Raw genomic sequence first — 24,584 nt, 5'->3', positions numbered from 1 at the left:
GCTGGCTGAGTGGAAATTCCACAACTAGAAGGAGAGAGAAAAGCATACCGAGACTCAGAGGGGGCGCAGTGCGGAAGTAAAATACTAAGGTACAGAGGCGCACATGGAGCGGGCTGGCGGCTGAGGGTGCGGTTGTCGTTTTCAATCAGGAGGGAGTCTCAGGCTCTGAGCTCCAGTTCCGGGCAAGTCTCTGGGGACCCAGACTTATACGGGAGAAGCGGGACTGTCTGGCATCAGTCGGAACTCGAGGGCAGCTTCCTCTCCGAGGGGCAAGCAGCAATTGTCCAGACACTGAAAAGCAGAGCCTCTGAGAGCAGCCATAACTGCTAGCCCCGCCCTGTTGATCCCATGGGACCCGCCCAGCCCAAGCCCTGCAGGGAGGCTTTTGCTGGATAGCTTAAGGCAGAGGCTAGATTAGCACCTCCCTAGAGATACAGGAGCCAGGAGCCACCCAGAGGTCAGAGTGGGACCATCCAGTTTGCAGCTCCGTGGAACCATAAAGGACACTCTCAGGGGGCAGACTCAGTGAGCACCAAAGCCCCATTGAAGCAAGTCTTGTCCAGGAGGGGTGTCTCCAGCACAGAAGTTCTCCCACTGCAGACACAGCTGATTCTCATAGCCAATTGGCCTGGAGGTCAATTCCTCCCAGTGATACCTACAACAATCAAGGCTTAACTACAACAAGACTGTGCACAAAGACCACAAGGGGGTGCACCAAGAGTGCCCTCCTCAGGTAATCGGGGAGGCTGAACCACTGGGCCCTAGAGAACACTTAGCACAGAAAACCACTTTATCAACACGGGGAAGCATAAAAAATGCAAAGACAAAGAAAAAGGACACAAATGACAGAAATGGAGGAAAGCAAACTGCTGGATATAGAGTTCAAAACCACACTTTTAAGGTTTTTCAAGAATTTTCTAGAAACTGCCGTTAAACTTAATGAGACCTACAAGAAATCTAATGAGACCCTCGAGGTTGTGATGAAGGACCAACTAGAAATTAAGCATACACGGACTGAAATACAGAATCCCAACAGCAGACTAGAGGATCGCAAGAATCAAGTCAACGATTTGAAATATGAAGAAGCAAAAAACACCCAACCAGAAAAGCAAAATGAAAAAAGAATCCGAAAATACAAAGAGGAGCCTCTGGGACAGCTTCAAGCGTACCAACATCTGAATTATAGGGGTGCCAGAAGAAGAGAGAGAGCAAGATATTGAAAACCTATTTGAAGAAATAATGACAGAAAACTTCCCCTACCTGGTGAAAGAAATAGACTTACAAGTCCAGGAAGCACAGAGAACCCCAAACAAGAGGAATCCAAAGAGGACCACACCAAGACACATCATAATTAAAATGCCAAGAGCAAAAGACAAAGAGAGAATCTTAAAAGCAGCAAGAGAAAAAAAGTCAGTTACCTACAAGGGAGTACCCATACGACTGTCAGCTGATTTCTCAACAGAAACTTTGCAGGTCAGAAGGGAATGGCAAGAAATATTCAAAGTGATGAATGCCAAGAACCTACAACCAAGATTACTTTATCCAGCAAAGCTATCATTCAGAAGTGAAAGTCAGATAAAGAGCTTCACAGATAAGGAAAAGCTAAAGGAGTTCATCACCACCAAACCAGTATTAAATGAAATGCTGAAAGGTATCCTTTAAGAAGAGGAAGAAGAAGAAAAAGGTAAAGATACAAATTATGAACAACAAATACACATCTATCAACAAGTGAATCTGAAAATCAAGTGAATAATCTGATGAACAGAATGAACTGGTGATTATAATAGAATCAGGGGCATAGAAAGGGAGTGGACTGACTATTCTTGGGGGGGAAGGTGTGAGGGAGATGCGGGAAGAGACTGGACAAAAATCGTGCACCTATGGATGAGGACAGTGGGTGGGGAGTGAGGGAGGAGGGTGGCATAGGAACTGGGTGGAGGGGAGTTATGGGGGGGAAAAGAGGAACAACTGTAATAATCTGAACAATAAAGATTTAATTTAAAAAAAGAGAATGCAAAATCTTCAGAGTGAACCACTCATATTGTATTCATAAAACAAACTACAAGAGATAAAATAAATGAACTCTAACCAATATGGCAATATGTATTTTTTCACAGAATGATGAATGATAAATATGAGGAACACGTCAACATATGCACACACATGATACATTTTGCACAATTCCATTTAAAGTTCAGGACACGGGTCAAAATTAACCTAAGTTATAGAGCTAAAACCATGGTTGCATTTGGGAAAGAAAAAAATGGTGTTTGGGAGATGTATTTGAGTGGCTTCTGGAATAAAGCTAAAAGAAGTTTCACTTTCAAATAATTAATTGTCCAATATAATTCTGTCTGTACACATTTCAATTATGGGCAAATAACAAGAAAATGCTCTCTAGAAAGTTAATTCCAACTGATAACAAGTAAGTGGAAGATAGTATACACAGAGTTAATAACTCTGGTTATATGTATGCCTTGGTGCCCTGTAATTCTGTAATATTTTACTAAAATGCCTAAGAAGAAGTAAAGAAATTTAAGTCAGAGAAATTTGATTCTGAAAAGTCTTTTTAAATTAAGAATAAATTAATAAAAGAAAAGAAAATGAAGCTTCAGATTAAATTATTGGGATTAAATAAAAAGATTTGTAGAAACTAACCTTTGAGAGGGAATTCCCAGTTGCTGGCAGCTGGTCTTTGTCCCCAGAGTCAGGTACACTGGGACTAAAAGCCATGAGGTCCGTCTTGGGCGGCCCCTCCCCAGAGCACACCCTCTGCCGCCTCTGTTGTGAGTATGACCAGCTGCCCACCGCGCTGGAGCACACCAGCACGGGCTTCCCCGGCCCGCACACACCTTGGGTGGGCAGCGCCCAGCACCGCAGAGCCGTGTACAGCAGCAGCGAGAGCACCAGCAGGCTGGACACCGCGCAGATGGCGATGATCAGGTACACGTTCACGTCCACCAGCGCCGCCTCCGCGTTCTCAGGGCCGGAAGAAGCTCGCGACCAGGCCTTAGGCGCCTGGCCGCTGTCCACCAGCGTCAGCAGCACAGTGGCCGTGGCCACCAGCGCCGGCTCGCCATGGTCCTTCACCAGCACCAGCAGGCGCTGCCGCGGAGAGTCCGCCTCGTCCAGGGCGCGCGTCGTGCTGACCTCGCCCGTGTACAGCCCCACGCGGAACGGGCTGCGCGCACCACCCGCCGCCGGCAGCAGCTCATAGCACAGCCACGCGTTGTAGCCCGAGTCCGCGTCCACCGCGCGCACCTTCGCCACCACCTGGCCCGCGCCCACCGACCGCGACACCAGCTCGCTCCCAGCACCGCCCGGGCCGCCCGGGGCCGGAGGCAGCAGCGCGGGCGCGTTGTCGTTCTCGTCCAGCACGAACACCTGCAGCGTCACGTTGCTGCCCAGAGGAGGCTCGCCCGCGTCGCGCGCGCTCACCTGGAACTGCAGCAGCTCCAGCTCCTCGTGGTCCAGAGGCTGCAGCGCGTACACCTGGCCGCTCTCCGCGTGCACCGACACGTAGCTCGACAGCGCGCGCTCGCCCACCCGCCGCTCCACCAGCGAGTAGGACACCCGCGCGTTCTCCTGCGCGTCCGAGTCCCGCGCCGACACCGTGAAGATGTGGCGGCCGGGCGGGTTGTTCTCCTTCACGAACACCGTGTACTCGGGCTGCGCGAACAGCGGCGCGTTGTCGTTCACGTCGGCCACCTCCACGGACAGGCTGGCTGTGGCCGACAGAGAAGGCGAACCCCCGTCCCGAGCTGTCACCACCACCTCATAGTTCGCCACGCTCTCGCGGTCCAGGGCGCTGTCCAGCACCAGCGAATAGTAATTCTTGAAGGTGGACACCAGCCTGAAGGGAACGTGTGGCGACAGGGTACAGGTCACTTGCCCATTGACACCAGAGTCCAGGTCAGACAGCCTTATCAGGGCTATGACGGTGCCCAGTGAAGCGTCTTCTCTGATTGGGAGTGACAGGGACTTGAACTCCATTACTGGGACATTATCATTGGTGTCTTCCACTTCCACCATAACTGTACAATGGCCAGAGAGTGGAAGCTGTCCCTTATCAATGCCCTCTACAGGAATCTCATAGGATTTGCTTTCTTCAAAATCGATATGTCCCTTTACCATAATTTCTCCAGTAACTGAATCTATGTGGAACTTGGATTTCACATTTGGTAAAATATCAGTTGATAATGAATAAATAATGTCTCCATTCAAGCCTTCGTCTAAATCTGAAGCATTAAGTTTAATTACCAACGTCCCATTGGGAACATTTTCTGGTAATTTCACTACATAGAGTGTTCTGTCGAAAGCTGGGGCGTTGTCATTGGCGTCCAGCACTGTGATGTGTAACTGAATGGTGCCCGTCAGCTCAGGTTTGCCACCATCAGTGGCCGTGAGCACTAAAAAAATCTCTGGAGCTTCTTCCCTGTCCAAAAGTTTCCTTAATACAAGTCCGAGACGTTTTACCTGTTCGCCTTTGGAAGGTTTTTCCAGCGAGAAATACTCATTGGAGCTCAGTCTGTAAGTCAGCAGAGCGTTCGCCCCGATATCTGCATCCGAGGCGCCCTCTAGCGGAAACCGGGAGTCAAGCGGCCTGGATTCCGCGATGTACAGATTCTTTTGTGTTCTCGGGAACACAGGCGGGTTGTCGTTAATGTCCTTCACCTCCACCTCCACGTGGAAAACCTGCAGCGGCCGCTCCACCACCACCTCCAGGTGGATGCTGCACTCAGCCCTCCGCCCGCACAGCTCCTCGCGGTCGATCCGAGAATTCACAAACAAAATGCCATTCTGCAGATTTACCTCCAGAAGGTCCCCGCGGCCCTTGGACGCCACCCGGAACAGGCGCGGCACCAGCTCCGCCAGCTCCAGCCCCAGGTCCTGCGCGATGCGGCCCACGAAGGTGCCGTGCTTGGCCTCCTCCGGGACTGAATAATGGATCTGGCCGCTCCCTACCTTCCAGGTTGTGAAGAACAGAAGGGAGAGCAGCAGACGCCGGGATTCCTGGCCTCTTCCCCAGGAAATCTCCATCTCATTAAGGGATCTTATTTCAAAATCAAAAGCTATCTTCCGACCATTCAGTCCACTGTCGCTGCATCCTCCATTTTCCAGCATCTGGCTAGTGGATGCAGCTTCTTTACAATAAGAATAGAAGGGATTTTTTTCTTCCTTTCTCAGATCATTTCATGGTACAGAGCGACATCATGTGGCTCCAAACCGTAAGTAATCCATTCTGGAAATTCATACTCTAAGCTGCTAAATCTTACTTGTTCTTCCAGCCCTCCCCGCCTACTTTGATGCGACTGAGGTACACATTTTGTACCACCGATTGAGTGTGATCCTTAGTCTCACCAAAGGGGCAGCTTTTAATTTCATGGAAGTCCTTTTTTCATTCAGGGTTTAAGTATTTACAGAGACCCAACTGTAGCTACATACACTTTGTAAACATACAATTGTAAAGTGGTGGTTGAGAGGATTCCTGTGTTCCTGAAAGTGCAGGAAGGTTGTTATGAATGCTGACACACCTTTCATCTTTGGATTTCATATTCCAGGTGTTGAAGTCTTCAGAGACTCTCTATAGGGAACCTCTGATTCCAAGAATAAGCCATTGAAAGGGAAATTTGAAAATGGTAAAAAAAAAAAAAAAAAGGAAGCAAAAGCCAGCATTTAATTGAAAGTCTTCCTTAAATCATCTAAGGGCTGACGGGACAAGGAAGTTTTAACAGGGAAGTCGGTTGTTATGGTATATAATTTATATGAAAAAGTATTCCAAAGAATAGTATTCACTGAAACCCATTCACTTACCATGATCAACACTGGTATTCTCATTTTGTCTCATGGTGTATATATACTTGCCTATTCTCCATTCGACTTCTCCATTGGAAGTCTAATATGCCTAAACTTCTACTTTCTCCTATATTGTTCATATATTTTAGTCAAAGTGGTCACTTTCCTGCTTCCAACAAAATATTTTACTAAACAAGCATACTCATTTTCTCCCTGTCTAAATAACAGCCATCATTTCCAAACTCTTAGCAAAGCAACTTGCCCCATTTTATAATCATTTAAAACTTCCTTGACTAGTGGAGACTTTCATGATTAAATCAATTGGGCAGGCACCTTTAATTTCATTTATATACTACAGCATCCAGGTTGGATCACTTGGACCACTTATTACATTAATTTCTCTTTGGTGGATATTTTTATATGTATGTCTGATCCTCTTTTTTGAAATATAAACTTTTAAAAAGAATAGTTGTGTCTTTTTAAAATATATTTTTATTGATTTGAGAGTGAAAGGGGGAGGGAGAGATAGAAACATCATTGATGAGAGAAAATCATTGATCACCTGCCTTAAGCCTGCAACCCGGACATGTGCCCTTGACCAGAATAGAACTCAGAACCCTTCAGTCCATAGGACGATGCCCTATCCACTCGGCCAAACCAGCGAGGGCAATAGTTGTGTCTTATAGTCTAAGTAGCTCAGAATACTTAAGTAGTATTTGCTGAACATGTACCTAATAGAATGGTTTGGTACTCTTCAATTGACTAATAAAATGCATTAAATTAAGGTAGTCACATAGCTAGTCAGGAAAATATGATGTCTCACCAGCCTCTATAAGAGCCATGGGCAAACTACAGCCTGCGGGTCAGATCCGGCCCGTTTGAAATGAATAAAACTAAAAAAAAAAAAAAAAGACCATGCCCTTTTATGTAATGATGTTTACTTTGAATTTATATTAGTTCACACAAACATCCATCCATGCTTTTGTTCCGGCCCTCCAGTCCAGTTTAAGAACCCATTATGGCCCTCGAGTCAAAAAGTTTGCCCACCCGTGCTCTATAACTTTCCAGAGATACAAATATATTATCCTTAGGCATTATCCTAATTAATATATTAATTGCCACATTGAAAACCTTGGATTTAGCTTAGTTTTCATTCCAGTTTCTTTTTGTTGTTGTCGTTAATCCTCACCCAAGGATATTCTTTCCTTTGATTCTTAGAGAGAGTAGAGGTGGGGGGAGAGAGAGAGAGAAACATCAATGTGAGAGAGACACATCGATTGGTTGCCTCCCACATGTACCGGAGCGGGGATCCAGCCTGCAACCAAGGTACTGCCCTTGACCAAAATCAAACCTGTGATCCTTCAGTCTGCATGCAAAGCCACCACAGAGCCAAACAGGCCAGGCTCATTCCAGATCATAGTCATGATCTTTGAGACACCTGAGTTTTAATAGTCAATGAGTAAGTACCAATTAATACAGCACACTATAATTTGCTGACATAAAGAATTTTAATATAGAAGGACATGCTGGTAGCCATTTAAACTTTCTTTGTCTCTTATGTTCATAAACCTCTTTCCCCCTTTGTTGTCCAATTGTCTAGGACCAAAAAAAAAAATCAATGTAGTGAAAATAGCTTTAGTCTCCCTTTTATGAAGAGCCACAGTCACAAAATTTTTCTGAATTAAAACATTAATCAGCCCTAACTGGTTTGGCTCCATGAATATAGCGTCAGACTGTGGACTGAAGAGTCCTGGGTTCGATATGCCTAGGTTGTGGGCTCAATCCCCAGTGTAGGGCATGCAGGAGGCAGCTGATCAATGATTCTCTCTCACTGATGTTTTTATCTCTCTCTCCCTCTCTCTTCCTCTCTGAAGTCAATAAAAAAAATACATTTTAAAAAAAATAAATAAACCAGTCTGGCCGGCATGGCTCAGTGGTTGAGTGTTGACCTATGAACTGGAAGGTCACGGTTTGATTACCACCAGTCAGGGCACATGCATGAGTTGTAGGCTTGATTCCTCAGTGTAGGGCCTGCAGGAGGCAGCTGATCAATGTCTCTCTCTCATCATTGCTGTTTCTATCTCTCTCTCCCTCTCCTTTCTTCTCTAAAACCAATAAAAATATATATTTTAAAAAACACCTAAATCAGAATGGTTTCACTGTTTGAGGACCCAAACTGCAGATTTGTACTTTGTGATCATGGGTGTCAAACATGCTGGAAGAAAGTGAAAAGGACTCTCTGTCCATTTGTTTTGCAGAATAATTAAATACATAGATGAGAATGCAACAGAATAGAAACTATTTGGAATTCACCTGGTATAGCAGCAATACATCCTAAAGAGAAAAACTCACAAGTCTTTAAAATGTCTTATTAGCTGAGAACTTAGTAATTTGAAGAGGAGAGCTTGATTTTAAGACTGCTGTCCTGGGGACAAGAACTTTTCATGACCCTATCATTTATAACTAGAGACCCGGTGCATGAAATTCATGCACTGGCGGGGGTCCCTCAGCCCAGCCTGTGCCCTCTCGCAGTCCAGGAGCCTTTGGGGGATGTCTGACAGCTGTAGAAGTGGGAGAGGCTCCCTCCACCACTACTGCACTTGCCAGCCGTGAACCCAGCTCAGGGCTTCTGGTTGAACAGCACTCCCCCTGTGGGAGTGCACTGACCACCAGGAGGCAGCTCCTGCATTGAGTGTCTGCCCTCTGGTGACCAGTGTGCGTCAGAACAACTGGTTGTTCCACCATTTGGTTGACTTGCATATTAGCCTTTTATTACATAGGATAGGATGAAAACGAGGCCTAACAAAACAAATAGTGAACTGAGGTTGGAAATGCTGTCACTAATATTGGCTAGATTAGAGAGCAGCAAAGAATAGTGCCCGAAAAAAGAAATAAAAGGGAGAAAGAGAGGGATTGTCTCACTATTTTATATGTTAGCCTCCCTCCTGCAATGTAATTGAGTGTTAACCAGGTTTCGGCAAGGAAGCTTGAACAAGGAGATAGAAAGTTATATTATACTAAAGGCCTGATGCATGGATTCGTGCACCGGTGGGGTCCCTCGGAGTGGCCTGCCAGGATTGGCCCAAAACCAGCAGTGCAATGCCGCCTGCCAGTCCTGCCTGCTGCTCTCGCTTATCCCAGCCCCGCTGCACCTGCTGCTGACTCGCATCAGATGGATCCAGAGAAGCTTGCACCACTGCAGCAGCACTTACCAGCTGTGAGCCCCGTGTCTGGGGTCTGTCGGTCAGCTGAGCGGTGCTCCCGCTGTGGGAGCGCACTGACCACCAGAGGGGCAGCTCCTGTGTTGAGCGTCTTCCCCCTGGTGGTCAGTGCGCATCATAGCGATGGGTCAACCAGTCATTCCGTTGACCGGTTGTAACAGTTGCTTAGGCTTTTATGTATATAGATAACTTGTGTGGAAATTATTTCATATAATTGTATTCATTGGAGCCCATTTCTCTCCCATGAGCAAGGTCTGTATTCTCCATTTTGTTTTTTATAAATACTAGATTTATAAATACTAGACAGTTCTCTAGTCTCTAATATGCCCAAGCTTTGGTTTCCAGGGGCAAGAAACTTGAATGGGAGCCCAACTCTTTGCTCGGGGCAATGACCAAATATCAATTAAGGGTATGACTAAAAAAAATAATCTGACTTCCACTTTATTGGTGCAAGTTATTGGGAGCTTTGTACTTCCTACATGACACACATTAATAGACAGGTTGGTGTTCAGAGGAAGACCACCAACACGGGCACTGACTTACTGGACCTTTTGGACATTCGCATCCTTAATAACGTATGCGAAAGATGGAAGTGATTAATACGTTTCTTAGTATAATAGTTTTTAAATTATATGCAAGTATTACTTTCAACAAATAGCTCAAATGGAAAATAATAATTCTTAACAAGCTTAATAATATTCTTTCAAAAAGAATATTTTCTAAATGATGATATAAAGGGAAGGTTACAATTTCACTTCCTATTCATTTCTTAATGCTTACTATTAAAAATAGTGAGAAAATGAATGAACAAAATTACAATTCTAAAGCAACAAAAATGATTCTGTTTATTTTTCACCCAGTTGGGAAACTAGCAACAATGCCCATTAGTGAAATGTGAGCACGAGTTCTGAAACAAATTAATTTCAAGTAGAGCAGAAGAACTGAGATTCCAGATGAATGAATAAATGAGCAATAGAAGCTCAGTAAGAGATTACAGATTTAATAAACTAATATTGAAACGGGAGATATAAGAGCATAATTTTAAAAAAAAAGAGGGTGGTAAGCATTCAGGGTGGATTCATAAAATGGGCCAGTTGACATTTGGACTGAAATCCAGTAGGAACTACAAATGAAAAGTGGCCAAAGCTGTTGAAGCATGGTGTTGAGATTTGTACACCACATTTGGAGTCAAATATTCTAAACTGCAATTTATCCAGAAAAATATACTTAGTTCCTATCCGACCTTTAGTGATAAAATAATCCTACTACTGCAACTACTGGGCGGGGGGGACATCTGCAAGTATGGTTCTCACTTCTTGCTGATTTGGTTCAAAAACATTAGTCACAAGATGTTTCAACATCTCAACCACAAAACCTGGAACTGGAAAACTAATTACAAAACACATAGAACAATAAGTTGTAAAATGTTTCCAAAGGAGTCGAAATATTGAGGAACAAAAGACAAAGACATTCTGGAAAGGATTTTAAAAATTACTCACTTTGGCAGAAACATCAACATCCACATTCAGCTGCTCTTCTGTATCCCCGCTAAGTGGGCCAGGAGGAAGGCTAGGACTAAAAGCCATGAGGTCTGTCTTTGGCGGCACCTCCCCAGAGCACACCCTCCGCTGCCTCTGATGGGAGGAGGACCAGCTCCCCACCGCGCTGGAGCACACCAGCACGGGCTTTCCGGGCCCGCGCGCACCCTGAGTGGGCGGCGCCGAGCACCGCAGGGCGGCGTATAGCAGCAGCGTGAGCACCAACAGGCTGGACACCGCGCAGATGGCGATGATCAAGTACACGTTCACGTCCAGTAGCGCGGTCTCCGAGCTCACACCACCCGCCAACGCCTTCGACCGGGTCTTTGGCGCCTGGCTGCTTTCCACCAGCGACAGCAGCACAGTGGCCGTGGCCACCAGCGCCGGCTCCCCATGGTCCTTCACCAGCACCAGCAGGCGCTGCCGCGGAGAGTCCGCCTCGTCCAGGGCGCGCGTCGTGCTGACCTCGCCCGTGTACAGCCCCACGCGGAACGGGCTGCGCGCACCACCCGCCGCCGGCAGCAGCTCATAGCACAGCCACGCGTTGTAGCCCGAGTCCGCGTCCACCGCGCGCACCTTCGCCACCACCTGGCCCGCGCCCACCGACCGCGACACCAGCTCGCTCCCAGCACCGCCCGGGCCGCCCGGAGCCGGAGGCAGCAGCGCGGGCGCGTTGTCGTTCTCGTCCAGCACGAACACCTGCAGCGTCACGTTGCTGCCCAGAGGAGGCTCGCCCGCGTCGCGCGCGCTCACCTGGAACTGCAGCAGCTCCAGCTCCTCGTGGTCCAGAGGCTGCAGCGCGTACACCTGGCCGCTCTCCGCGTGCACCGACACGTAGCTCGACAGCGCGCGCTCGCCCACCCGCCGCTCCACCAGCGAGTAGGACACCAGCGCGTTCTCCTGCGCGTCCGAGTCCCGCGCCGACACCGTGAAGATGTGGCGGCCGGGCGGGTTGTTCTCCTTCACGAACACCGTGTACTCGGGCTGCGCGAACAGCGGCGCGTTGTCGTTCACGTCGGCCACCTCCACGGACAGGCTGGCTGTGGACGACAGAGAAGGCGAACCCCCGTCCCGCGCTGTCACCACCAACTCGTAGTGTGACAGCTTCTCTCGGTCCAGTGCGCTGTCCAGCACTAGTGAGTAGTAATTCTTGAAGGTGGACACCAGCTTGAAGGGAACATGGGGTGACAGGGTGCAGGTTATCTGCCCGTTGATACCAGAGTCGAGGTCAGACACGCTGATCAGGGCAATGATGGTGCCTAGTGGAGCATCTTCTAATACAGGTAACGATAATGATTTGATAACCAACTCAGGTACATTATCATTTGTGTCCAAAATTTCCACTAGAACAGTGCAGTGATCTGCCATTGGGGGCGTTCCTTTATCTGTCGCTTCTACCTGGATTTCATATAACTTAGTGTCCTCGAAATCTAAGTTACCCTTTACACTGATGTATCCATTAACCGGGTCCAAGTGGAATTTTGACAGAGTATCTGCTGAGGTGTCTGTATTGAAAGAATACACAATGTCCTTATTTACTCCTTCATCCAAATCAGAGGCGTTAACAATCACTGCTAGGGTACCATTTGGTGCATTTTCGGATAATCGGACTTTATAGACCGACCTCTCAAACGCTGGGGCGTTGTCGTTTACATCTAGAATGGTGATCATCAGTTGAGTAGTGCCAGTGAGCTCAGGTTTCCCACCATCAACCGCCATTATTAATAAGTGATGCTCAGGAGTATCCTCCCGATTTAAAAGTTTTTTCAACACGAGACCAAGGGATTTAATTTCCTTATCATTTCTTTTAACATCCAAGGTAAAATATTCATTGGAGCTAAGAACGTAGGTCAACAGCGAATTCGCTCCTATATCTGAATCTGAGGCGCCCTCTAGCGGAATCCGAGAACCAGGTGGCCGGGATTCGTAAATGAACAATTTTTTTACAGCCACTGGGAACACCGGCGGGTTGTCGTTAATGTCCTTCACCTCCACCTCCACGTGGAAAACCTGCAGCGGCCGCTCCACCACCACCTCCAGGTGGATGCTGCACTCCGCCCTCCGCCCGCACAGCTCCTCGCGGTCGATCCGAGAATTCACAAACAAAATGCCATTCTGCAGATTTACCTCCAGAAGGTCCCCGCGGTCTTTGGACGCCACCCGGAACAGGCGCGGCACCAGCTCCGCCAACTCCAGCCCCAGGTCCTGCGCGATGCGGCCCACGAAGGCGCCGTGCTTGGCCTCCTCCTGGACGGAGTAGTGGACCTGGCCGCTCCCCGCCTCCCAGATTGTGAGGAGCAAAAGCGAATACAGTAGTATCCAGGCTCCTAGACCTTCTCTGCAGGAAAACACCATTGCAACCCTTTCCCAAATATCTGGTCTCTCTTGCCTGGATCCAAAATTTAAAAAGTAATTCGAGCTCCTTATTCTTCATTTCTTATAAAATCTTCCCATGCCGGTATTTCAGAAATGGCGAGGAAAAGTGACATCTGCGTACGTAATCCACACTGTGTATCTTTTGTGGTGAAAGACCTTGTGGTGGACAGCGACATCATGTGGCTAAATGTGTACTGTTTTAAATAAATATATTCTCTTCTTGTACTTCGTTTGAGCTTTCGCAAATTACTATTTTTATTGTAATTTCCTTCAGGCACTCCTCAAAGTCTTTATATTTTACCAGAATATATCCTTAGAACTTTTATTTTAATTTATTACTTTCAATTCTGCCAATCCATGACATAGAGAAAAATATAATAAAATTAATTACTGTTGTAAAAGCAGTGGGCATCTATTGGAAATAATTTCCATTTGACAAGCACTGTTCTATTTGTTTTAATGGAGTTATCTCATCAAATTTTCGCAACAACCCTCTGAGATACATATTAATATGTTTCACACTTTACAAACAAGGAAGTGGAAGCACCTACAGACTAAGTAACTTAAAAATGATATTAACTGATGGTGTTTGGACGGGATCTAAATCAGATTGAAGAGCTATAATTTTAACCTATTGGCCTCTAAATCTACATTTTATTTAAAAAAACAGGATTTTGATATTTGTGACCATTAAAATATGAGACATTGAAAATATGTGTGCACATATATCCATATATGCATACGTATTTACTTCTATATTATTTAGTCAATTGCTAATTTACCAAATATGTTCACTTTATTATTTATAGAATGTCTATAAGTCATTCATGTGTCTTTTATCTAACAACTATATCCTTGTTAGATGACTTAACTGTTATTTATAAAAAGATATACATAAACCAGAAGTCGGTCTTTTACAGTGTGGTTCTTTTGTAAATTTGCTTTTGTTTCATGACAACACTATGTGATTTGGATATTTGTTACATTCACATCACACCAACTAAGACTATATTAGTTTTAATATTTCCACATCATTTATATGTTTGAATTTACCTATATATCTTAAAATGTTAGTAACATGAAATAACTGTGTATTTAATCATCTCCACTCTATAAATCTCTGGATTCCAGTTTCTTAAAATTTTCTTACTTGGAAGAACTGGTGATTTAACCAATCAGTAAAAAGAGAAAAGTAACTTTAGCACACGATTCACTACTCAATATATATAAGATGAGGCAATAAAATATTCCAAAGATCTCTGTGAATTCAGTGAGAGGCATGAGTTCTCTGAGCATTTGGAAGTTGAGCAAAGAAAGTCCAGGGGAAAGGTTGAATTTACAGAGGTAAGAGAATGTCCAAATTTTTGTCTACAATCAGACCTTTTTTAAATGAAATCAAACATGTGAATTAAGTATTAGAAAAAAAATTTCATACTAGTTTTTTTCTGTGTACTTATTGAATGCAAGCCAGGATTGCAAGTTCCTCATATTTTATCATTCATATTTAGAACAGAATGATCAATTAATATTTTAATGAATAAATAAGTAAACATTTTAAATTAACTTTGTTAAGTAATATAAGTAAACAGGTAAGTGACATTAATAATATTTGTTAATATCAAATTTACAAATTTCTAACTGACTATTGTACAAGGTCATGAAAAAGAAGTTAACACTTAATAATTATTTTGAAAAGCATGGGCCTAGGAAATAATTATAGAGATCAATATGCTAGTTCTTTGATAAATCTTGAAAAAGTAGTGAGTTTTTAAATGAGAAACAAACTTAAAATTTTAAAAGATCATGTACTTCATATTAATTATTATACAATTAATTGACAACTTATTGTAATACCATACATTGTATGACATTTAAGCGTGTACTGATGGAACTTAAGGAAAATGTAAATAAGGAATAAGAAACACTAAAACTTACCTAGCAAAAAATAATGTGACTCCTGGAGGCCTGGGTACACTGGATATAGTTTTAAAAGTTTGCCGTTTAACTACAGTAGAAGTGTAGTGGCCAGACCTCCAGTAGGAAGAACTCCACCTGACCACTCATACATGCTACACACAAGTCTCAAGGCGGTGTGTAGCTATGATATTCTAGGTGGAAGAACTCCTCCCAAGAAAAAGCTTCTTCCTCATTTGTTCAAGCTACTTGTTTATCTCTGTAACTATATAAAGCCTTAGATTAACCTTTCTGATTCCCGGGAAACATATACTCTGAATTTTGAGGCTTATCAATTATAAGGAACTAATAAGTTTCCTGTAGGAACAGACTATCCTTAAATGGAATTCAAAATCTCCCCACCAAACTACTCAATTCCTGTAAAAGAAGATCCCAGATGGAAGTTGATATTCTGGCCTCTCTGTGAAGGAGCTATGACTAAGATCACTTCGTGGGCCAAACCGGTTTGGCTCAGTGGATAAAGCTTCGGCCTGCGGACTGAAAGGTCCCAGGTTCGATTCCGGTCAAGGGCATGTACCTTGGTTGCAGGCACATTCCCAGTGTGGGGTGTGCAGGAGGCAGCTGGTCGATGTTTCTAACTCTCTATCCCTCTCCCTTCCTCTCTGTAAAAAATCAATAAAATATATTTTAAAAAATCACTTCGTGGAAATTATTTCTATGACTGATCAATATCCGCATACATTTGGAGGGAAATCAGCAAATAACTAAGAACCAAATAGTAGAACACTATTTTATTTCACGCCAAGACATCTTCCTTTAGTTGAATTTTTTAAAAATTTCATTTCCAAATGGATTAAAGACGAATTCAGTGAGAGGCATGAGTTCTCTGAGCATTTGGAATTTGAGCAAAGAAAGTCCATAGGAAGAGGTTGAATTCACAGAGGTCAGAGAATGTCCAAGTTTTTGTTTATAGTCAGACCCTTTTTAAATGAAAGCAAACATGTGAATTAAGTACTAGAAAAAAATATTTCATACCAGCTTTTTTCTGTGTACTCAAGCCAGGATTGCAACTTACTCATATTTTATCATTCATATTTAGAACAGAATGAATTATTAATTAATGTTCAATGAATAAATAAAAATTTTAAATTTACTTTGTCAAGTAATATAAGTAAACAGGTAAGTTACACTAATAATTATTAATTAATTAGTTAATTAATTAATATGGGGCCTCTTTTCTCAAAAAACTCTCTATTGTGCCTTAAAACTCCCAGAACTTTGCAAGTGTGAACTCTCTATCCCAAATAACAGTTTATTTTACTACTGAAAGCCATACCAAAGTGATGACCTACGATAGATAATTTTGGAGGGCCTATCATTAAAAGATCCGTTACGGCTGTTTTCAAACACAAGGAAAAGAAAAACTAATTTAGGAACTGTTTATACAGATAAAGTCAAATTAACTTTTGATTGAAAGTATAATGTAGGACATGTCCAGATATATAAGATAGTCTTATTCCAAGATATTCTTACAGAATGAACGGATGTGTAATATGGGAAATACGTATTATATAATCATACTCTATACTTTTCTTCCACCTGGGATTTTTAACTTGGGAACAAATATTTACAGGCCATACTAAGTTTTCACATTTTGCTGAGGTGTTTTTTAATTCTTAAAGGCCTTATTATTCATGGAGAGGTTCAATTATGTAAAAGCCAAAATGTAAAAATAACAAACCATTGAGTAAATTATTCTCAATGCAAAAAAAAAAAATCATCTCCAATCCATTCCATGTGCTGCACATTAAGATAATGATATAAAGACAGAGCTTTGAGTGGAAATAAAGAATTAATGAAATAAAACAATTTTATAACTGACAGGAAAAAATTTAATAACTCACCTTTCCTAAGTGTTCCGATTCTGAAGGTTGCTGTCTTTCTTCAGCGGAGCCAGGACCCTGAGGTAGGCTGGGGCTGAAGGCCATGAGGTCCGTCTTGGGCGGTCCCTCCCCAGAGCACACCCTCTGCCGCCTCTGCTGTGAGTACGACCAGCTGCCCACCGCGCTGGAGCACACCAGCACTGGCTTCCCCGGCCCGCACGCACCCTCGGTGGGCGACGCGGAGCACCGCAGAGCCGTGTACAGCAGCAGCGAGAGCACCAGCAGGCTGGACACCGCGCAGATGGCGATGATCAGGTACACGTTCACGTCCACCAGCGCCGCCTCCGCGCTCATGGCACCAGAGGACTCTCGCGAAGAGGCCTTAGGCGCCTGGCCGCTGTCCACCAGCGACAGCAGCACGGTGGCCGTGGCCATAAGCGCCGGCTCCCCGTGGTCCTTCACCAGCACCAGCAGGCGCTGCCGCGGAGAGTCCGCCTCGTCCAGGGCGCGCGTCGTGCTGACCTCGCCCGTGTACAGCCCCACGCGGAACGGGCCGCGCGCACCACCCGCCGCCGGCAGCAGCTCATAGCACAGCCACGCGTTGTAGCCCGAGTCCGCGTCCACCGCGCGCACCTTCGCCACCACCTGGCCCGCGCCCACCGACCGCGACACCAGCTCGCTCCCAGCACCGCCCGGGCCGCCCGGAGCCGGAGGCAGCAGCGCGGGCGCGTTGTCGTTCTCGTCCAGCACGAACACCTGCAGCGTCACGTTGCTGCCCAGAGGAGGCTCGCCCGCGTCGCGCGCGCTCACCTGGAACTGCAGCAGCTCCAGCTCCTCGTGGTCCAGAGGCTGCAGCGCGTACACCTGGCCGCTCTCCGCGTGCACCGACACGTAGCTCGACAGCGCGCGCTCGCCCACCCGCCGCTCCACCAGCGAGTAGGACACCAGCGCGTTCTCCTGCGCGTCCGAGTCCCGCGCCGACACCGTGAAGATGTGGCGGCCGGGCGGGTTGTTCTCCTTCACGAACACCGTGTACTCGGGCTGCGCGAACAGCGGCGCGTTGTCGTTCACGTCGGCCACCTCCACAGACAGGCTGGCTGTGGCGGACAGAGAAGGCGAGCCCCCGTCCCGCGCTGTCACCACCAACTCGTAGTGTGACAGCTTCTCGCGGTCCAGGGCGCTGTCCAGCACCAGCGAATAGTAATTCTTGAAGGTAGACACCAGCTTGAAGGGGACATTAGGTGATAGTAAGCAGGTCACCTGCCCGTTGGCACCTGAGTCGCGATCGGACACCATAATAAGGGCGATTACTGTGCCCAGCAGAGCGTCCTCTCGGATCGGAAGTGAAAGAGATGTTATTGAGACTTCGGGTGTGTTATCATTGATGTCCACAATTTTCACTGAAATTTTACAGTGCCCAGTCATTGACGGAGTTCCATTGTCATATGCAAGGACTTGAATCTCGTAGGATTTCGCTACTTCATAATCTAATTGTCCCTTAGTTCTGATTTCCCCTGTGCTGGGGTCTATTTTGAACTTGGTCTTTATCGTGGAGGGCACATCACTACTAAATGAATACACAATCTCGCTGTTTGGTCCTTCATCCGCATCAGAAGAATTTAGTTTAATCACTAACGTTCCGTTTGCGGTGTTCTCTAACAACTGTACTTTGTAAACTGGTTGGTCAAAAGTAGGTTCATTGTCATTCACATCCAATACATTGATAAACAATTGAACGGTGCCCGTGAGCTCAGGTTTGCCGCCATCCGTAGCCACCAGTAACAAATTAACCGCGGCAGTCTCCTCTCTGTCCAGAGATTTCCTAAGCACAAGAGACAAAGACTGGCTCAGTTCATCATTTGTCTGTATGTCTAGAGAGAAAAACTCACTGGAGCTGAGCTTGTAGGAAAGAAGAGCGTTTACTCCGATATCTGCATCAGTTGCTCCCTCTAGAGGAAACCGAGAGTCAAGCAGCCTCGATTCGTGAAACCAGATAGTCTTTATCGCCATTGGAAATACAGGCGGGTTGTCATTAATGTCCTTCACCTCCACCTCCACGTGGAAAACCTGCAGCGGCCGCTCCACGATCACCTCCAGGTGGATGCTGCACTCCAGGCTCCGCCCGCACAGCCCCTCGCGGTCGATCCGAGAATTCACAAACAAAATGCCATTCTGCAGATTTACCTCCAGAAGGTCCCCGCGGTCTTTGGACGCCACCCGGAACAGGCGCGGCACCAGCTCCGCCAGCTCCAGCCCCAGGTCCTGCGCGATGCGGCCCACGAAGGTGCCGTGCTTGGCCTCCTCCGGGACCGAGTAGTGGACCTGGCCGCTCCCAGCCTCCCAGGCTGCCAGGAACAGAATGGAGAGCAGCAGACGCCCGACCTCCGGGTCCTTTCTCATAGAAGACACCATTACCAATCCTCAGTGAGTTGATCAAATTAGAAAGTCATGTTTTGTAAAAGGTGAAATATTCTCCTCTCGTCTCCTGCTTCTCTTATTGTTCCGCTTCACTGGAATGACGATGGGGCTCTGGTATTTTTCCTCCTAGAGAACACTCTGTGGTGGACAGCGACATCATGTGGCCAAAGGTAGGCATTACTGCTTATCCTATAGATTAAAACTAGGCGATTGTCTGGTCTGTTTATTCATAACTTTCATCTTTGAAAAACAGCTATTTTAAACTCTGGACTATATCATTTCCCCTTTTTATTGGGTTAAAACACATAAAATTTACCATCTCAACCGTTTTTAAGTACACAGTTTAGTATGTTAAGTATATTCACATTGTTGTGAAACAGATCTCCACAACTTTTCACCTTACACATCTGAAACTCCATACTCACTAGACAACTCCCACTTCTCCACCACATACCCCCACACCATTCTACTCTCTGTTTCTTTGGATTTAATCAGTTTAGTTACCCTATATTAGTGGAATCACACAGTATTTGTCTGTGACTGGCTTATTGCACTCAGCATAATGGCCTCCAGTTTCACCCTTGTTGTAGCATGTGATGGGGTTTCCTCCCTTCTTAAGACTGAATAATATTATGATGTGTGTATATAGCACACCTTGTTTACCTATTCATCCCCAGGTGTGTATATGCTACATTTTGTTTGGCTATTCATCCATCTGTTCATGGATATTTGGGTTGTTTCCACCTCTTGGCTATTGTGAACAATGCTGCTATGAACATGGGTGTGAAAAATCTATCTTTCAGACCCTGCTTTCAATTCTTTTGGCTGCAGTATGTCTTTTTTTAAACCATTTCTTCAAGTGATGCACACAGGAATCAAAGCGTACTTCAATCAATTGTTGTTTTTGTGATTTAACTTTGTTTTCTGAACTGTTTGCAGATGTTTGAAAGTTAATAATTTCTCACTTGGAAAATGTGTTCTTAATTTAGGAATATTCCATTTTATACTACATTTAAATATTTGAATAGTATAATTGATCCCTTTCTTAGAGCTAATGCTTTTATTAATTTTTAATTGGCCCCTTCACACAAAACCAATATAAAAGTAAGATAAAGATAACATAGGGAAGAAAATAAAATGAATTTAGGAGTGGGTCAGTGTCCAACATACATAATAATCATTTTCAGTTACTCTAAGGTCACAAATTTTGCTTTCAGAAAGAGGAAAAAGTGTCCATAAAAGAACAGCAAAAACATTTTCTAAAGAAAAACTAGCTTTTCCTGGTGCTAAAAATCAATACTAATTTCTCTCTTGAGTCCTATCTTAAGAAACTTATTCACACCCTGTATGGAAGTGTATATTTATTTTAATCATACTCTAGTAATGAACTGACTTAAGAAAGCAGAGCATCACTTACTGTCTTATACATGGAAATGGATAATTATTTACTGGTTTCAGGCAGAGCTGTGTATACACACTTCAGTATCCCCACATTTATGCTTTATTTTCCTCTGCTGACCTCTTTCTCAGGTAGGCTTTTCCCATGTGATGGCAAAATGGCCAAAGTAGCTTTTAGTCTACATTTAGTGACTCTCAATAGAAAGCGCCCTTTTCCTGGTAGTCCCAGCAAAAATCCTAAAATATCACTTCCTTTGGCCCAGTTTCGATGGCATAGCTTTCCTTTAGTCAATAGTTGTGATGGTTCTCACTTGGCCAGACATGGGTCACATATTCATTGCTGAAGCCAGGAGATGAAAATGGCAAGGCTGCTCTTGTGAAGTGAAGGCCAGGGCAAGACCTCATGTAAGCAAATTCTCTTGGATCTTAAACTGATTTCACATAGCTACAGAGTGGCCATTACATCACTCCGTAGTTGCAATGCAACTGCATGTTTTTAATACCCAGTAATTTTGACATAATCAGTGGCCAACATACTGGCTACTATTGACATATTAAGAAATTATACCACATATTAGCTCTTGGAAATATAGCTTAGTTAAGGCAATTTTTGTAATCCCTTAAGGTAATTTTGCTGGGTTTTTGGGATAACATGGCTGGGGGTATGAGGTGTATTCTGTTATTCAGGGTTTCTGAGGATCTAGCATATCTCTCTCCCTCGGAGAAATAGAGTGCTAATGCCAGAAATCCAAGCACATTTCCTCCAGTGGGGAAAAAAGAATGAGAATGCGTGCTGCACAAATACCACCCAGCTTGACATCTCTTGACATCTGTAGTGGGTTGAATAGTACACACCCAGTTCCTTAGCACATGACTTTATTTGGAATAAAGATATTCATGGATATAGTTAAGGTAACTCTAGCATCATCCTAGATTAGGGTTGGCCATAATCAAATGACAGGTGTCCTTATAAGAGACAGAAAAAGAAAAGATACACAGAGACACAGGAAATAAATGTGAGGCAGAAATTGGAGTTATGTTGCCACAAGCCAAGGAATGCCAGGAACCACCAGAAACTGGAAGAGGCCAGGATGAATTTGCCCCTAGAGTCTTCAGAGGGACCGTGGCCCTGCCAGAACACCTGGATGTTGGACTTCTGGCCTCTAGAACTATGAGAAATACATTTCTGTTGTTTTAAGACACAAAGTTTGTGATAATTTGGTGCAGCAATACCCTTTGCATTTATCAAAATGAACTGTCAATTCCCTAAGGTTTATGTGTCTGAGCATTTATTCTTGCAATATCTTCATCTCAGTCTTTCACAAAACTACAACAAAGCCCTAGAAGGAAAAAAAGAACGGATACTAAGCAAGACAACAAGAAGAAGAAAAAGGAAGAGGAGGAGGAGGAGGAGGAGGAGGAGGAGGAGGAGGAGGAGGAGGAGGAGGAGGAGGAGGAGGAGGATGAGGAGGAGGAGGATGAGGAGGAGGAGGAGTGGGAGGAAAAGGAGGAGGAGGAGGAGGAGAAGGACCTAAAACATTTTAAATGTATTTTTTTAATGATTTCACAGAGGAAGGGAGAGGGAGAGGAAAATGGAAACATCAATGATGAGAAAGAATTATTGATTGGCTGCCTCCTGCATGCCTCCTACTGGGGATCAAGCCTGCAACACTGGCTTGTGCCCTGACCTCCTGGTTCATAGGTCAATGCTCAACCACTGAGCCACAGTGGCCAGACCCTAAAGCATTTTAAATTGTTTATTGTTTTTTTTACCTTTTATTAAAAAAAAAAGAAAAGAAACCACAACACAAGAATTTTTCCCATGGGATCCAAGTTATCTAATCTGCTTAATGGTCAGATGCCTTAATAAAAAAAAAAAAAAAGTCAATAATAGCGCTGGCCAGTCACTCAGTGGTTAGAGCATACTCCTGCAGACCAAAGGATCACGGTTCAATTCCTGATCAAGGGCACATACCTTGGTTGCAGATTCTGCAGTCCTGGTAGGGGCCCATGTGGGAGGCAACCAATTGTGTGTCTATCACATGGATGTTTCTTTCTATCTCTCTTTCCACCCCTCCTGCCTCCTTCACATTCTCTCTAGAAATCAATAGAAAAAATATCCTCGGTAAGGATTTTTTAAAAAGTCAATAATAATGTTCTATCAATTGTAATGCTCTCCTCTTAAAATTTATTCTGTTCACATTAGCTTAATGACACTGGAATCCCAATAAATATGTTGCTGTACACTGACTATTTCAGTTTTCCCTCTAAAATAAACACAATTGGCCCTAGCCCATTTGGCTCAGTGGATATAGCAACGGCCCTCAGACTGAAGGGTCCCGTGTTTGATCCCAGTCATGGTCACACACCTTAGTTGCAGGCTCGATCCCAGACCTTGTTTGGGGTGCATGCTGGAGGCAACCAATTGATGTGTCTCTCTCACATCAATGTTTCCCAATTAAATTAATTAATTAAAATAAAATAAACACAATTGTATTCCTGGCTCCTGCAAGGTCTTCTGTGGTTATGGGAGACCACCTAAGACAGCTTTCCTCCACATGTTGACTCAGCATCCCAAACTGCCTCTAGATTATGGCATCTCAACATCAACCTGTGTTTTCATAATTCCTGCAACATCATAAAACTGCACAAGAGAGTCTTACACTGGCAAGTACATACTTCTGCTAGGAATTGAGACACATCCACATTTCATTGGTCAAAGAAAATCACACCTCAAGGTAACGGGGAAGGGAAATCCTCCAGTGTTCCCAGAAGGAAAAGAAATATTGTTACCAAAATAAATAACTACTTCTCATTCTTATCTACTTGTGTTCTTTTTTAAATATGTTTTTATTTCTTTTTTAGAAGAGAGAGAGAGAGAGAGAGAGAGAGAGAGAGAGAGAGAGAGATCAATTGGCTGCCTCCTGCATGCCCTGTACCAGATTGGGAAACAACCTGCAACCTGGGCACGTGCCTTGACTAGGAATCGAACCGTGCGCAACCTCCTGGTTCATAGTTTAATGCTCAACCACTGAGCAACACCAGCCGGGCAATACCTTACTTTGTAATTACATAGTTATACCAGAAAATAGAGTTACACTTCTAATCTTGAAAAGGAAACGTTTTGGGGTTTTGTTGGTTTTTTGTTTGTTTGTTTTTTAGAGAAGGAACATATCAAGAATTAGTCTTCTCAAGTGCCCTGCCTTGAATTTTAGGTGATGTAAAATAGTACTTTCCCACAAATGAAATCACACTGGTATCATTATACCAAGGTAACTTGAAAATAAAATTATAATTCCTAAAATCATAATCATGAAACGAAAACTAATTACCGAGATTGAAGAATTAAAAGATAATAATGTATGTGGTTAACAAGATTTTGTTTCCCTTGGGGTGTTTGAAAATTGGAGCCTCCATAGAAACATGAGAATAACTGTTATTCTCAGGATGTACAGCATGATGATCCTTGTCTAGTGTTTTCAGATAGACAACAAAGCTGTGAAGCTACTAACTTTAATGGATAATTAACATTAACCAAAATTAATCCAGTTGCATAACAATGATTATTATCTGGTAAAAGATCTTATCATATAAAACTTCCTATTCTGAGGATCTGACCATTTTTCAGTCAGTAAATTTCCTAAATGACTGACTAATTTGAAATGTAAATATACCATGAAATAAACACTAAAGAATAAGTTTTGCCATAAATCTATATTATTTTGTGTTTTTATTGATACTGAAATATTGTTTAAATAACCCGTTAATCATAGGAAAGAACAGGTGAAAAAGTAAGAAAATAAAGCAACTGGTTTGTCTTTATAAAAGAAGAGAGGAATTAATATAATACATTTTCTGAAAGAAATCTTATAAAGAAAGATGAAACTATTGAAAGTTGTGTTAACTACTCAAAGATTCTGAAAGAGACAAGAATATTAACTACCAATGGGAATTCCATTCATATTTATTTGTTTAAAGAAATACTTAGTAACAAATCTCTCCACAATAATCTTGTTCTCCATTCCAGAATTACCTTTTCA

General features: G+C 44.0%; 3 protein-coding genes across 3 annotated transcripts in view; all 3 read right to left on the bottom strand.

Moving 5' to 3' along the window:
* LOC132235739 (protocadherin alpha-C2) overlaps positions 1–19,262 on the bottom strand; it is a 158,141-nt gene extending 138,879 nt beyond the window's left edge. The window contains exon 1 of the mRNA XM_059698612.1: positions 16,750–19,262. Within this exon, the coding sequence (XP_059554595.1) occupies positions 16,750–19,140 (2,391 nt within the window). The 5' untranslated portion in view covers positions 19,141–19,262. The remainder of the gene's footprint in view (positions 1–16,749) is intronic.
* Positions 2,507–5,200, bottom strand: LOC132234427 (protocadherin alpha-4-like). The gene is made up of 2 exons (XM_059695403.1): positions 2,659–5,200; positions 2,507–2,515 (listed from the first exon to the last, which is right to left on the bottom strand). Exons 1-2 carry the CDS (start codon positions 5,122–5,124, stop codon positions 2,507–2,509), a joined length of 2,475 nt encoding a protein of 824 aa, XP_059551386.1. The 5' UTR covers positions 5,125–5,200.
* Positions 10,502–13,283, bottom strand: LOC132235736 (protocadherin alpha-3-like). Its single transcript, XM_059698597.1, has one exon. It carries the CDS (start codon positions 12,908–12,910, stop codon positions 10,502–10,504), a length of 2,409 nt encoding a protein of 802 aa, XP_059554580.1. The 5' UTR covers positions 12,911–13,283.
* Positions 19,263–24,584: the final 5,322 nt, after the last annotated feature.

The sequence above is a fragment of the Myotis daubentonii genome, chromosome 5 (assembly GCF_963259705.1).
Source record: "Myotis daubentonii chromosome 5, mMyoDau2.1, whole genome shotgun sequence".
NCBI lineage: Eukaryota > Metazoa > Chordata > Mammalia > Chiroptera > Vespertilionidae > Myotis > Myotis daubentonii.
The sequence above is the reverse complement of the archived record's forward strand: the minus strand, read 5'-3'. Positions and strand labels throughout refer to the sequence as shown.